Source organism: Candoia aspera, chromosome 1 (assembly GCF_035149785.1).
Source record: "Candoia aspera isolate rCanAsp1 chromosome 1, rCanAsp1.hap2, whole genome shotgun sequence".
NCBI classification, from domain to species: Eukaryota; Metazoa; Chordata; class Lepidosauria; order Squamata; family Boidae; genus Candoia; species Candoia aspera.
In genome coordinates, this window is record NC_086153.1 from 98,292,711 (window position 1) to 98,307,894 (window position 15,184).

Here is a 15,184-nt window from a genome sequence, read left to right on the forward strand (position 1 = left end):
AGCTATTATTTGTGTGAATAACTTCAGTTGATAAACCAAGTTTTAAGAGGATTATCGATGGAATTAGTACTGTGGGACGGGGTTTTATATAGATGCACATGCATGTCTATAACATTTCCGTGATCATTCATATTTCTCTTGTAGTTATCTATTAAAATGTAAAGGATTTTATTTAAAAACTGGCCATTTTGAAATCTTACAAGCGCATTAAAATATTGAAAAGTTGCTTCTAGTGGCAGTTAAAAAACACCAAGGACCTGGACAAATGCTCAAAAATCTCACTTAGCAAGCTGCCAGTGAAGGTGAAACAGTTTAGAATGAAGTCACATTCTCACCCCGTTCCTGAACAAATGTTTCAGATCTGGGCTTATTAAAATAATAATAATAATAATGCACCTCTTTCAGTGCCCTTTAAAAACCAAAAGTGAAATAAGAGCTTGTTTTTGGTGGCAGAAATATGGAAATTTTCAGAAGCTACACAAAAGGCCCACAGTTTACACTTACTGCTGAACTTAGGCTACCTGTGATGACTATTGCAATGTTTATCAACCTTAGCAACTTTAAGATGCGTGGACCTCGACTCCCAGAATTCCCCAGCCAGCTTTGGGAGTTGAAGTCCACATGTCTTAAAGTTGCCAAGGTTGAGAAACACTGGACTATTGGATAGCTTTGAAATCATATGCTTGGCCCTTCTCTATTGCTACTGGTAGTTCCTCTGGTCCCTCCCTTAGACTCCAAATGGAGAGAAGACACTTTAGAAAATAGATTCTTAGTTCGCAGGTGAACAGTTTCTGTCATTAGTTCCCACTGCTTCAAGAAACAAACTATCAATCCAGACCTGAGGCTGCTTGCTTAGGATATGTAACAGTGTATTTCAAATATCTCCTCCTAAATCCGAACCAAGCATTTATTTTTGTGAGAGGTAGCGAGAGAGAGAGAGAGAGAAAGTTTCTAGGGTCATCAGAAGAGAGGAGGCATTAAAATAATACTAATGGTGTTGTTAGGCTTTGTAGAAGGGGCAGTTCATACAGTTCCCTATAAGGGGGCCATTTGTATAGTATCTCGCTATGTCCAGCCAAAAGGAAAAATAATGTCTCTTTGTTTGCACACAATTACATAGTGCTCGGCTCCCAACACATTGTTGTTCTGCTTTTTTCTCCTCAGTCCTCTCTGCTACGGCTGCTTCCCCAGCAATTTACCTCCCAGCAACTATAAGCAAAAGCAGCAAAAGCAGTGACAGTGATTTTTCTGGGAGGAGTAGGAAGCTATCATGAGCATGAGTACATGGCAGTGGCTCATTCCTTACATAATAAGTTATTTGTTATTGCATTTATATCTCCTCTTTCTCCTGAGAGGTTAAATTGGCTTAAGGTGACTTCCCTAATTATATCCCCAACAACAACCATATTAATTAGGCTGGGTTGAGAGAGGGTGACCCAAAGTAATCCCATGAATTTGGTGATTGAGTGGTAGTTTATACCTTGATCTTAGTTCAGCACTTTAAGCACTATATTATATAGGCTCTCTGCATGTCTAGAGACGTAGATCTATACCCAGCCCACTAGTCCCATTTGGAGTATGCAACATCAAGCTGCAGAAAAGGAATAAGAAACGGCAAGCAAAAGGAACTATAAGAGTAATGAAAAGGAGATATAGAAACTCCAGACTTAACTGACCTTTGTTTAGCAGCCTTTGGGGTTAATGGACAAAATCTGCTGAAAAGGGATACATTGTGCTAAAATGTTGAGGGAACGCAGGAGAGGACACTGGGAAGATCAGCAGGCAACATACTTGGAGCTGCTAAGGGGAAGGGGGGAGAGACGGAGCAATACGTACTAGCCTTGTCCCACTTGTCATCCTTGCTCTACACGCTTCTGTTAGGATTATGTAAACCTTCAATCTAATGGACATTTGACTTTCACAGACACCCCTTCCCCTCATTAGTCTGTAAAATGGAGGGTTTAGTGTGCAGCTAACTTTGCTTTATAGGGACGCGGTGGCGCTGCGGGTTAAACCGTTGAGCTGTCGATCGGAAGGTCGGCGGTTCGAAACCGCGCGGCGGGGTGAGCTCCCGTTGCTCGTCCCAGCTTCTGCACACCAAGCAGTTCGAAAACATGCAAATGTGAGTAGATTAATTGGTACCGCTTCGGCGGGAAGGTAACGGCGTTCCGTGAGTCATGCTGGCCACATGACCCGGAAGTGTCCTATGGACAACGCCGGCTCCAAGGCTTTGAAACGGAGATGAGCACCGCCCCCTAGAGTCGGACACGACTGGACTTTACGTCAAGGGAAACCTTTACCTTTACCTAACTTTGCTTTACATCAACCCTGTTCTCTGTACCCCTTCATACCTTTCTGTGGGTCATTGCAAATGAGTGTGTGTCAGTGTGCATGTGTATGGTAAAATAAAGTAGTGAAATAAATGAATTAAAAGGAATAATATTAATTCAATTTTATTCCTGCTCCCAACTCACTTTTAAATTCTTTTAAACTCCCTTTGGAAATGCCATTCCAAGTCTAGTTCAGCTGTTGGCTTAATAAAATCATATATCCCTGTCATGGATGACCTATGTGCTTATTTTTGTTACATTTATATCCCACCTGAGCTAGAAGGAGCTAGAAGGAGCTCAATGTAGCATAAAGGTTTTTCCATTTCTTTCTTAAAAAACTGAACGATGAGCTTCATGGCTAGTTGCATTTCAGCCTGTGTTTCCACAGTCCTTGTATTGTGCTTTAAGAATGTTATACTCAGGGTTGTAAAGAGGGCCTTTATTTTGCTCCCAGTGTTTTTTGTTTTTCTTTTAATTTAGAGACTCAGGAGACATATAAGCAAATTGAGCAACTTTTATTATTCAGTTTCTGAGCTAAAATTTAACTTAATCACCATATTCACACAAGCATGAATACCTTCCCAAAATCTAGCTGGCCAGGCTTGGCTTGAATTCTAGAAGAATCAAGATGGGATGTCCATATAGAACATTTGTTCCATGTGATGGCTCCCAAGGATTCCAGTTCCCAGATACTTTTGCAACATCCAGCAAGGCTTGAACAGTTCATCAAGATTTGGTTTAGCACTACTGTTACACCTCCTGGGACTTTTCTGCCAAAGTGCCATGACCACATTCAGTTCACATCAGATCAATCTGTTGTTTTGGGAATAATATTTTATTGTGAGAACTCTTCTTTGATTTCCATTTTCCACATGCTACCTAAGCTGAAGAGAGCCAGTTTGGTGTAGTGGTTAAGGCAACAGGCTAGAAACCGGGAGACCCTAAGTTCTAGTCCTGCCTTAGGCACAAAGCCAGCTGGGTGACCTTAGGCCAGTCATTCTCTCTCAGCCCCAGGAAGCGGGCAACAGCAAACCACTTCCAGAAACATTGCCAAGAAAACTGCAACGGCTAGTCCAGGCAGTCTCCAGGAGTCAATGCTGACTCCTCCAGGAGTCAAGCTGACTTGGCTTGTGCACGCGTGCACGCACACACACACACACACACACACAAAGAAGCTGAACAAATGTTTCTGCCTTTATAGCCTGCTTTGAATGGGACTCAAGCACTCCATCTATCATACAGGTCCATTCACACAAATACATGGTATAGTGTTATCACCATACCGAGGCATTATACAATTATTCACATTTCATACTAGTGACAAGAATGTAATGGGCATTAATATGGTTATATATGGCTAAGATGTTCTGAGAAGTCCTATCCTTCACTGGCATATTAGCTGTGACTTTGTGTGACTTATTATTTTGTTACTGAAATTTAATAATTTTTTCTTTTTGTTGATTTTGCTAAATTTCATCCTTGTTCTATAAAGGGACAATACTTACATTACATCCTTTCTTTTAAAAAGTTGTTTCAGTATCTTCCAAGGAAAAGCCTGCAAAGCAAGAGAAAAAGAAAACACCTCCTTCCCCAAAAGGTAATTTTACTAATCTACCTTGAGAAATAATTAAACAAGCAGCACATTTTGGATTCCAGGGATGGGGAGCAGAATTGAACTCAGAATGCTCTGTTCCATGTCACTCTGTTGATAAGGGAGTTTCTCTGCATGAAATGGCACAAGAACATGTGAGTCCAACTATCTTCTGGACCAGTGTTTCTCAACCTCAACCACTTTAAGATGTGAAGACTTCAACTCCCAGAATCCCCCAGCCAGCACATGCTGTTGAAGTCCGCACATCTTAAAATGGCTGAGGTTGAGAAACACTGCTCTGAATGATGTCTGTCAAGGTGTATATCCTCCCTTGAGCTTTCCATTTTGGATTTCCTTCCCCAAGCATCTCAATGGATGAACTCTGATTAAATGATCTGGAAATGGTTTAATGTAGGCTGTATTTTCTCAAAGAGCTGTTATTCCTTCATTACCCATGTTTGTCTTCTATCATCAGACCACCTGTGAAACCTTAAAATGTGACAAGTGTACTGTGTACAAGCTTTCCTGGGCAGGTGCCTCTTTCCAATCAGAGGCGAGGCACTTGTCTATGCAACTTTCTTGACAGGTTTTCCTTCAGCAAAAATGCCTTTGGGTACTGCTTCACAAAATGTCTCTTCCTAGGGAGTACACACCACATGTCTCTACTGTATACAATCTGCAGGCTGATGGGTAATGGAAAAAGTGGTGGTGGTGATGGTTCTTTCTTTTTCTCTCCCAAACTTAATGGCAGAGAGAGGAGTTTGTAGCAAGGCCTTTTACTCGTGTATCGGTTTTTGATTAAGTGACACTCAGGCTATTTCTGAGGTGGTTTGCTATTGCTTTGTATGTGACTTTCATCACATCTGAAAATAGAGGTTCGCTTTGTGCGCTTTTATTTACCACACCAACTTTTTCATTCCCCTATATTACTGTGTTCTCTCACTGGCAGTTTCACGTTTATTCTACAGCAAGGCAAAAAAAGATGCTGGGATAAGCTGTTCACCCCTTAATTGCCACACACCTTGTAGGGTAGAAGTTCTGGGAGAGGAAGGTTGCTATTCCTTTTATTGGCATCCTATTTTTAAATAAGCTTTGGGAGAAAGTACAGCGGAATCGATAGGTTTCTCATTGATTTCATTTTCTTCACTCTTTATATGTGTACATTTGTGTGGAGGGGTAGGAGTTCAAGTTTTAATACTAAGTGCTTACCTTAAAAGTGTTAACTCTGCCCCACAGACTGGTTTTTGTTTTTAATTAACATTGGAATCTTATGCATGTCTACTCAAAGGTAATTCCCACTGAATTCAGTAGGGCTTATTCCAAAGTAAGTGGGTACAACAGTGTTTCTCAACCTTGGCAACTTTAAGATGTGTAGACTTCAACTCCCAGAATTCCCCAGCCAGCATGGCTGGCTGGAGAATTCTGAAAGTTGAAGTCCACACATCTTAAAGTTGCCAAGGTTGAGAAACACTGGGGTACAAGCTTGCAGTAATCCTATTGAACTTAATGGGAAATGAGACCCAGTTTGGTCTTGTGGTGAATGCTCCAGGCTAGAAACCAGGAGTCCGTGAGTTCTAGTCCTGCCTTAGACATGAAAGCTGGCTGGGTGACTGTGGGACAATCACTCTCTCTCAGCCCAGCTCACCTCACAGGGTTATTGTTGTGGGGAAAATAGGAGGAGGAAGGAGTGTTAGGTATGTTCGCCGCCTTGAGTTATTTATAAAAATAATAAAGGTGGGATTAAAAAAAAAATCTAAAAAACCCCCATTGATTCTTAGTTGACACCATAAAATAGCATTTTATGGTATGTTTATGATCTTTCCCCTGACTTTTGTGATTTGCAGAGTGCCATTTATATTAAAACAGAATAAAATTCCAATTTAAATATTAATAGCAAACATTATTTGCCTGAAACCTCATTTTAACAGAGTAAATGTGGAGAGGGGGGTGCCTGGTATTCAGAAATGCCAGCTGACTTAGACAATAAGGCATTGTGGGGTTTTACATCATTTGTGTGACGATGTCATCACAGAAATGATGCAAATGGCACAAACTGAGTCATTTGCATAATTGTGACATCACACAAATTACATAAACCAGGATGAAAATATTTTCTGCGGCTTGCAAAGTATGGGCCATCAAGGTCTGGTAAAATTAGGATTGCTATATTAAGAACTAGAGCCTCAGGCTCCAGCAGCAATTCTAGTTTACTAATAAACCAATAGGTGGCTAACGGCTCCAATACTAGCAGAATAATTCTTAAAGCCTTTCTGAGAAGGAAAAATAAATTTGTCTGATTTCAGCAGGCCATATTCTAATGGAAATTGCATTAAAAACATTGCTTTTATGTTTCTTCTATCATAAAGAATACTTATGCAACTATTCAGAGTTGGGGCTGTTCTAGTTAATACAGGTGATAATGGAACTGTTACCAAGAGAGATGATCTTGATGTTGGTGATATGTTGGAGAAAGCTTGAAAAGTAAGTTCCAACATCTTGCAACTAAACTCAGAGGCCATAAACACTTGTTGCTGAGCTTGCCATTGCTACACTGTGGGCTGAATAGGTTTGTTTTTCTCAGTATTCACTGGAACATTGGCATTGTGTGCAAGATGCAGTGTCTGAAATGCCTTCAAAGGCAGCTCGGTGTAAATGGTGTCACAGTAAGCTCCCCTAAGGGGTCCCCTTCTCTGGCAATGGATAGGACTTGTGAAAGTTACTTCTGCCCATCACTGCAGTCTGCTTCTCCACATTCCGATAGCAAATTTCTCATCTTCAATATTACAATTCTCCAAGGGCCAGAAATTACCTTATTAACTATGCCTTAGCATTCTGTCAACCTGGCTTTATCATTAGATTGTGACAGACACTCCTGCATGTTTAATTAATGAGGTAAACTCTTTTAAGATGTTTTCTTCCCTTACTGCATACGAAAGAGTAGTAAGCAAGGACCTTATAATAAAAGTAATACGGACGTCCTGAAAAATCCAGAATCTCATGTGGTGGGGAAGAGCCATATAGTTCCTGAGATGGCAAACATAGCCTTGAGGCCTGTCTACCCTCTTCCATCCAGAACAGTCCATTGTTTTTCCACAGTTGCTGTCTTTGTGGAATAACAGTTCCTGCAGTCTGTGCTCCCTTGCTCTTTCTGCTTCAGTGTGAAATGTAATACAAATATACGTTTACTTTGCAAACATGTGTTCTTTGCATGTTCTTTAGTCAATGAGGAAAAAAAAAAGAATACATGAGGTGATGTAGATGATCCCAGTTCTTGCCTTCTTGCCCTTTCTGTGTTGATGGGAATAGTCTGCAGGAGAGGTGTAGCTATATTTTTATTTTACCTAATTACACCATTCTACATCTTTGGGAACCCTGATCATTCTTATACACATTTTTTTCAAAAAAAAAATTGGAGCATTTGAAAATGATTTATATATATGAAGAATGAGATTATGTAAATAACGGGATTATCTGTTGTACCAAGTTACTATTTTACTCCACAATTTTGTAATTTGTACCAAAGGTACCAGGAGAACTGATCTGTGAATCATTGTTATACAACATAAAACAATTACATTTATATCTGCCATTGAAAACCCATCAAAACAAATGCGTCTTAAGCTATATATATTGTTAGGTGGCAGATGGTAGATGTGATTATGTAAGTGTTCTGCATCTCATTCTGCATGTTATAGCATAATAGAATTAAACAATAAAATTACCTGAAAACAGCACTTTAGTGTTTTCAAAGGATTTAAGCATCATATATCTTGCTATAGTTCTACATATCATATAAAGTGCTGGTAAAGTAATGCTAACATCTTTAGTGAGGATTATATAAATTTTACTATTTAACTCTTCAAATTAAATCCATATTAACATTCCATAGATATGGGATTCCCAGTCCACATCAATTAATTTTTCTTAGATGAACAAATTAATATCTGTGTTTTACAGACTGATTGGTACAATAAACGTATTTTCTTATTTCAGTAACAGAAAAAATGAAAACTGAACGGCAAGAAAAAATGGAAAAAAAAGTTGTCACAAAAGGTATTTCTTTAGTCACCAATCATTAAAATTTTCAGAATCATATGGCAAGGACAGGAATGTAGAGGCCAAATCACTCCAGGAGGCTATTAATAAAGTAATGATAAAGTCAATAAGATCTAAACATCAAAATGACATTAAAACCTATGTGGACATTATGGTATTACTTTGCAGTAAGACTTGGTCCAATTTTCTTCTTGTGATCAACCAGAATGCTTTTCCAATGAGTACCTGGGACTGATTGCAATATTTATTATTGTTTCAAAAGGCATGTGCTTGTATTTAATTCTACTTCTCCTATTTCAGTTATTGAATTATTCACCCCTTCAAGTTCTCCTTGCAAATTTCTAGAGTCTAGGCCAGTGTTTACCAATTTTGGCAACTCCCCAATATGTGGAATACAAGTCCCCAAATTCTCAGCAATGGTTATGCTGACTGGAGAATTCTGTGATTTGAAGCCCACATATCTGGAAATGGTCACATTGGGAAATCCTTGTCTAGACATTTCTTCATTCTTTTATTGTGCAGAATTTAAATGTTAAGAATCTTATTGTTTGGATGCATTACTTATTTTGCTGCTGTCACTCCATTGTTTTGTTTTATTCATAAAGCTAGATAAATAATAACTTCATTAAGTATAAGTGTGTCCAGCAAAAGTCAAAAGTTACTTTTAAAAAATCTGTAGGTATTTGAGCCAAGAATTAGTTCCTACCTAAACAGTCCACTTAAAACAGTTAGTTGTTCTACAGTTTATATTTTCCACTGATGGTTAGTGATGACTCCTTGGTCTTTTATAACTACATAAGCTGTACTGAAGACATTTTGGATGCCATGTGGCAAGGATTCATGAAAAAAGTGGCTTTCGAACTTAAAACATTTATGTTGCATGCAGATAAAAAGAGCACCCAAGCTGAAGAAAAGAGAAAAAAAGATGTTAAAGAAAAAAAACCCAAAACCAAGACACCTGAAAGACTCAAGCCCAAGGAAGTCAAAGAAGAGGAAGTTATGTCACCAAAAGCCAAGGAGAAAAAGGAGTCTGCTCTGGTGGTTAGAGAAAAGTTGGATCAGAAAGGTAAACAATATCAGGAGGAGGTCATCAAGGAACACTGAAGTGCAGGAAGGAACTCAGATTCCCCCATTTCAGGAATAACTAATCCTAATTATGGGACTGAAAATAGTGGGGAGGGGGGGAATGTCTTCTTGGATTCACTGATGTCTACTTCTTTTAACTAATGGGTCTTTTAAGAACAATTCCACTGCAAAAGAATTTCCAGCATAAGAACAAAGAGGTGAAACCTCTTACCTTGTCTAACACAGGGAATAGCAACTATTAGGCCCCATCTAGAGAATGCTTCACGTTCTTAAATCTAAGCAGAGAATTTGTTAGGAATTGGAATGAGAAGGAACAGAGGTAGGCAGAATTTGGGGAACATACTGTAGATGTTTGAGATCTATGCAATTTATATCTTTTTCTACAATATGTGCATTGAATGGGGAAAGGTGGACACATGGGGAGGATTGGACATGACTTCCTGAATGCCTTTGACAACATCAGCCAGCCAGCCAGTTTGCTGGCTCTTCTGTGAGATGTGCAGTATGTTTCTGTTATGTATATTTCTTTTTTCCAGCCCATTCATCTATCCATCATGTAACAGCCTCAGGGCTGTTATAAGGTGGCCTAAAAGAATCATATGTAACAAGGGGATAAAATCCAAAGTATAACAGTGAAGACGTAAGCAACTCTCTCAGTTTCACTCCAGTGCCAATCTCTAAGAGTTCTTATGGATTCTAAAAGCCTATCTAGCTCGTTTTTAAAAAACCACAGTGGCCAGTTGAATGCAATAGGAATCCTATAGGTAGGACACAACTTCAACAGTACCTTCTGATACTGCTGGACAACACTGCAAGATTGTTGTAAACCAGTCAGAGCTTGGCCTACACTATACAATATGTCACCTTGATAGCAGAAGTGTCATAACTGACTTTTCCCCAAATATTCCCCGTCAGTATGGGAACAATGGACTGTATTTTGTTTGGGATTTCATTATTGGAGCCACTTTTAGTGCTTCACATGAAGGACTGAATTAAAACAACAGGACTGTCTTTTCAGCTGCTTCATTATGGTTGGGCATACTAGCGCCTAGTCCAGCTACATTCACATTTTGAATTTTACTATTTCTTGCTATTGATAACTCTCATTTAAAAAAAACAATTTGTACAATCAATCACTGAATGACTTATTCAAACAGTAAGATATGCCTTTGTGTTCTTTTAGTTTTTAATCCTTGCTTTTTTTTCTTGGATTACTGAGAGGAAAAAACACAGAAAGAAACCAAAACTCAGGATAAAGTGCAGGCCCACAGAAGAAAAGACACAGTGATTGAACTATTTAGGTACCAACTTTGGACTCAACCTGGACTTCTTGCCTTCTCTCTTAAATGGACATATTTACTTGTCCACTTCCACCCAGCACCATTCCATCATTCTTCCTGTTGCTTTCTTCTCCAAATGACTCAGTTCTTGTTCATGGTTTCAGCCAACCACTCCATTTAAAAGATATTCCATTTCAAAGCTTCTGATTTTCATTTCCTCATCCTTGTAGTCAGTCAGCCAGCTTTTAGTGACACCATGCAGAGTCAGTCCTAACTGAACAGTTTTCAACTTCACCCGAAATTCTCTGCTCCTTGGAATTCCATTCCTTATTGTGTATTTTTTCCCCTCTTCTTCAAATGCCGTATCTCTCCCAAGTCTGTTGATGCTTTTCTTTTCAGCATGGATGGTGGCATTTTGGCAACATAAGGATTCACATGAGGAGACAGTAGACAATATCATTAGTATTTAGGATATATCTTTTTTAATGACTTAAAGAATTTTGAAAATTTCATGCAAATCTTCCATTTGAGCTGCTTAAGATTTTTAATGCTTTGTCTTTCTTTCTGTTCAGAGGGGGAGGGAAATGAAAACCTTCCTGTGCACCTCCATGCTGCACAAAAAATAATATTTTTTAAAGCTATTTATGGTTAGGTCCCATAATCTGAGTTATTTTCTTAGAATTTATCAGGACTGTCTCTTGAGCAAAAAGGCATGTAAATAAAATAAGGACAGTGTACATCATTTTTTTTTAAAAAACTTATTATTCATTTGAAAGATTATACAACATTTTAACATATCTAAGAACATTTGTTCATCATCTTTAATTTCTCAAGTCCTCTCATATGAATTACTTTTTAAGGATTACTAAATCTGTCAAGTATGGGTTTCTCAATTTTTTTTAAAGTTCAGATAATTCATCCCAGAATTTGTATTAAAATTCTTGGGCTTTTTGTTTGGGATTCTGTTATTGTATGCATGTTTGTGCATACCTTCCCTAGTATTTGTATTTCTCCAAGCAATTTCCCATAATATTATGTGTTTAAATGCACATTTATTCCAATACATACATTTCTGTGCTCATTATTACCTAATATATATGCATTTTATGTCTTTTTATTTACTTGTGAATTGTATTGCCAAATTTGGAAAAGTGTTAGTTATTTCCAATAAGCTTGTAAGGTATGAATATTATAAATTTGTATAAAAATTATGTTGAAAAAATCTCATGTGTCCCAATTAATTGCACTATGAATACGGCCTTTAGCCATAGTAGATTAGGAAACAACATCAATATTTAGTTTTATTTTTAAAACCCTTGAACCTTAGCTTTACTATTCCTTCAGATTAGTTTTTCTGATCGGTTTCATCATTCCTGTCTTTTTGACAGATGTGCCATATAGAAATTGGGAGCTGGTGGAGAGCTCATATCTAAAGAGATTGTTCTCATTACTCTCTGGATGAGCTTTCAGATTCAGTAACCTGTCCTGATCTGACAAAGGGCTGATGGGGTTATAGAAGGCAGATTGTATGAACTTAATATTTCTTCCTTTGTCAGAGCAATCCTGAGAGCTGGATTGCCCGACAAGCTGGAACCCATCAGAGCAAAAATAGAAATTGGGAGATTTTTGCATTTCCCTACTGTTTTCCTTCTACATAATAAAAGGGAGATTTCCCTGCTCTAGATGTGTAGAGAAAGAAAGAAAGGAGGGGGTTAGGAACATTTGGCTCCTGAGCCCTCTCACCCCATCCCAGATTTTGCTTCCATTCCAGTCCTTCAGATTTTGTGCTTCTCCAAATTTGGAGATGCAGCCCTTGACTAAAAAAAAATCTATTGATCTTTAAAACATGTGCTTTATGATAGAATGTGGCTAGAAATGTATGCTTATAAGAAAATGCAGCTATAAATATTGTATGAGGAAAATATACAGACACGTATTTAAATGTGTGCTAATATATGCATTTTGGTGGAAAACTTGAAAAATATTTTTGACAGAATGGATATATGAAAGTATACATATGAAATAGACATGAAATAGATTGATTTTTTTCATCTGTAGTGATAATCCATCAGAAAATATTTTATTGATCATTAGATGGACAAACAAGGCTGTGAAACTGGTAGTCTTTTGCATCAATGTTTTTCAGTACCCAGGCTTTTGCCAATTCCAGTATTCCAGTGAAGGTTTCATGGAAAAGTGAGGAAAAATTTGTCAATTTCACTGCTGTCCCTTCATCCTTCCCAGAAAGTGAAGAATAAATTAACTCTGGAAATATAATTCATGGTGTGACAGATTGAAAGCTAATTCAAAGCTAATTGAAATATACAATGCAAGGTTTTTAAATTAATAACTGATGCACATGTCATAAGTATAAACCAACCCTCTATTCTAATGCACACGAACTTTTCTGACTGGATTTTTTAAAAAAATAGCCAGGATGTTCTGTGAATTTTCCACAGATATCCAAAAACAGTGGAGGGAAACTGGGAAGCAAAACTAGACAACATACAAATTATATCACTGTTGAAGTTAGTGATTTTTTTAAAAATTAATTTTAAGCTTTCAGGATTATGTTCATGATGTGAGAAACCTAATGCTTTCCCCAAATTGAGATAGATAGATAGATAGATAGATAGATAGATAGATAGATAGATTTAATTCAGTCGTCCTGTAGAGGCATGGTTCAGCCCTGATCTCCCCATCCAGACATTGCCTGTCAAGGAATATGAGCTTTCAACAACAAAAAAGCTGGGGAGAAGAATTACATGTCCTCTCCCCATACCAGTTAATCATAATGCAGAGCGGGTCTTTGTGTGCTTTCAGTGAAGTCAGTAAAATCACCGATTGGAGCAGGGCAACACAATTTGTATGTTATCTAATTTAGGCGTCAGTGGAACAACAGCTGATATTTTTGTGCATTCCTCTTCCAGATGAATATCAGAGGTGGCAATTCATAAAGCTTAAAATCCAGTTATTTCCAGTAGAATTAGTAGAAAAGCATTGCTAATGGAAATGGTCTGTGGAAGAGCTCAGAAAGGCAAACTTGACCTGAATTCTTCAGCAAGAGCCCAACATTTTCCATCTGTTGAATGCAGTAGCTTTTATTTCATAGCAGCTGCAGATAAATTAAAAAGAAACTTAATATGTTTTATTTAATCAAATAAGAAAATAAATTAGAATCAATAAATCATTTTCTGCTGCTCAAATTTATCATGCAGTTAATTTTGTGCTGCCTCCAAATGTTTTAATTCTAAATGGTCTGCAGAACTCTTTGTATAATTGGATCGCAAATGCTGCCCAAAGGAAAGGGAAGATGTTCATTTTTGTAGAGCAGAAAACTAAAATTATGCTGAAATGACCACTACAAGCTCTATTGACAGTCCAATGGCCATTGCTGTTTCCAAAATTGTCACATAGCCCTGCTAGATAAATGAATTGGCCTAGTAACAAGAACTTATAAGTGGTGAGAGGAACTTGGCCCCAATGAAGCAGAAGCAAATTGCATCTGAGACCTGAGGGTAGTGAATCTCGAAGTTGCCTTTCCGTGCAAACAGTTTGTACCAAATGCAAATTTATCTTCTGATTAATTCTTTTAGCAGTAGGAGTGAACTCTCTTGGATTCTATGAGACTTATGCATATATGATTACGTTGCATCAATTTGTTTGCACATGTCCATTTTGTACATGCAATTTGCACTTGTTTTTTAAAAAATGTGCTTTTTAAAATGAAGATGAGAGCCAGTTTGGTATAGTGGTGAAGGAACCAGGCTAGAAACCAGGAGTCTGTGAGTTCTAGTCCTGCCTTAGGCACAAAGCTGGCTGGGCGACCTTGGGCCTGTCACTCTCTCTCAGCCCTCGGAAGGAGCCAATGGCAAGCCACCACCGAAATCTTGCCATGAAAACTTCAGGGACTTGTCCAGGTAGTTTCTAGGAGTCAACACTGACGAAGGAGAAGGAGAAGAAGGAGAAGAAGGAGAAGCAGTTGTTTGCTTGATGCACTGGCTTCCAAATTTATATACTGTTTCTCTATTAAAATGATTGTGTGTATGGTTCAGCTCACTAAGCATCATCTGAAGTGCAATGGAGGCAACTGACACACAGAATCATGAGCTTTAGTTAACACATCTTTCTGCATTTTAGCCTACATATAACATTGTCACTGTTCAATTCATAAATTGCATAAATATTTGCTCAGAGGTCTAGCTCGTTGCCTATGTTCACTTGTCCATTAGTTTATTTTAAATAATTATTATTGTAATGAAAATTATAGCATTTTAACAGAAAATGCTCATGGCATTTTTCACAAAGACAAATATTGAACAGAAAATATTTGATTTTCAATTAAAATATCCAGAGTTATTTATGGCAATTTAAATCAGTCTTAAAATAAAATTGGTGATTAACAGCTAGATGCTGTTGTCCTATAAATAAATTTCAGAAACATTTCAACTAAATTGCCTTGTTCAGGAATGGCCCATTGCATGTTGCTGGACTTAGATACCCAGCTTTACTGCCCATTGGTCATGATACCTAGGGCTATTGGGAATAGTGTTTCAGTCATCTCTAAAAGGTCCCACATTGTCCATCCCTTAGTTAGTTTAACTGTCCCTACAGGAAACATCCAGATTACTCATATGCAATTCCCCTGATTGGAAAAAGAATGAGTTCCAGCAGCCTTTTTCAAACTGGCATTCTGTACATGTGCTGGGATTGCAACTCCCAGCTATTATGGCCTTTTGCCATGCTGACTAATAATTCTGAGAATTTCAGTCCCAACCCTTGTGGAGGGTGACTAATTGGGGAAGACAGGTGTAGGGAAAAGACTTGGTGATTTGGTCCTC

The 15,184-nt window shown here is 38.0% G+C and overlaps 1 protein-coding gene across 1 annotated transcript in view; it reads left to right on the forward strand.

Moving 5' to 3' along the window:
- Positions 1-15,184, forward strand: part of TRDN (triadin) — a 207,467-nt gene that overhangs the window by 66,468 nt on the left and 125,815 nt on the right. Inside the window, exons 10-12 of the mRNA XM_063295963.1 lie at positions 3,868-3,927; positions 7,915-7,974; positions 8,864-9,043. Of these exons, the coding sequence (XP_063152033.1) occupies positions 3,868-3,927; positions 7,915-7,974; positions 8,864-9,043 (300 nt within the window). The remainder of the gene's footprint in view (positions 1-3,867; positions 3,928-7,914; positions 7,975-8,863; positions 9,044-15,184) is intronic.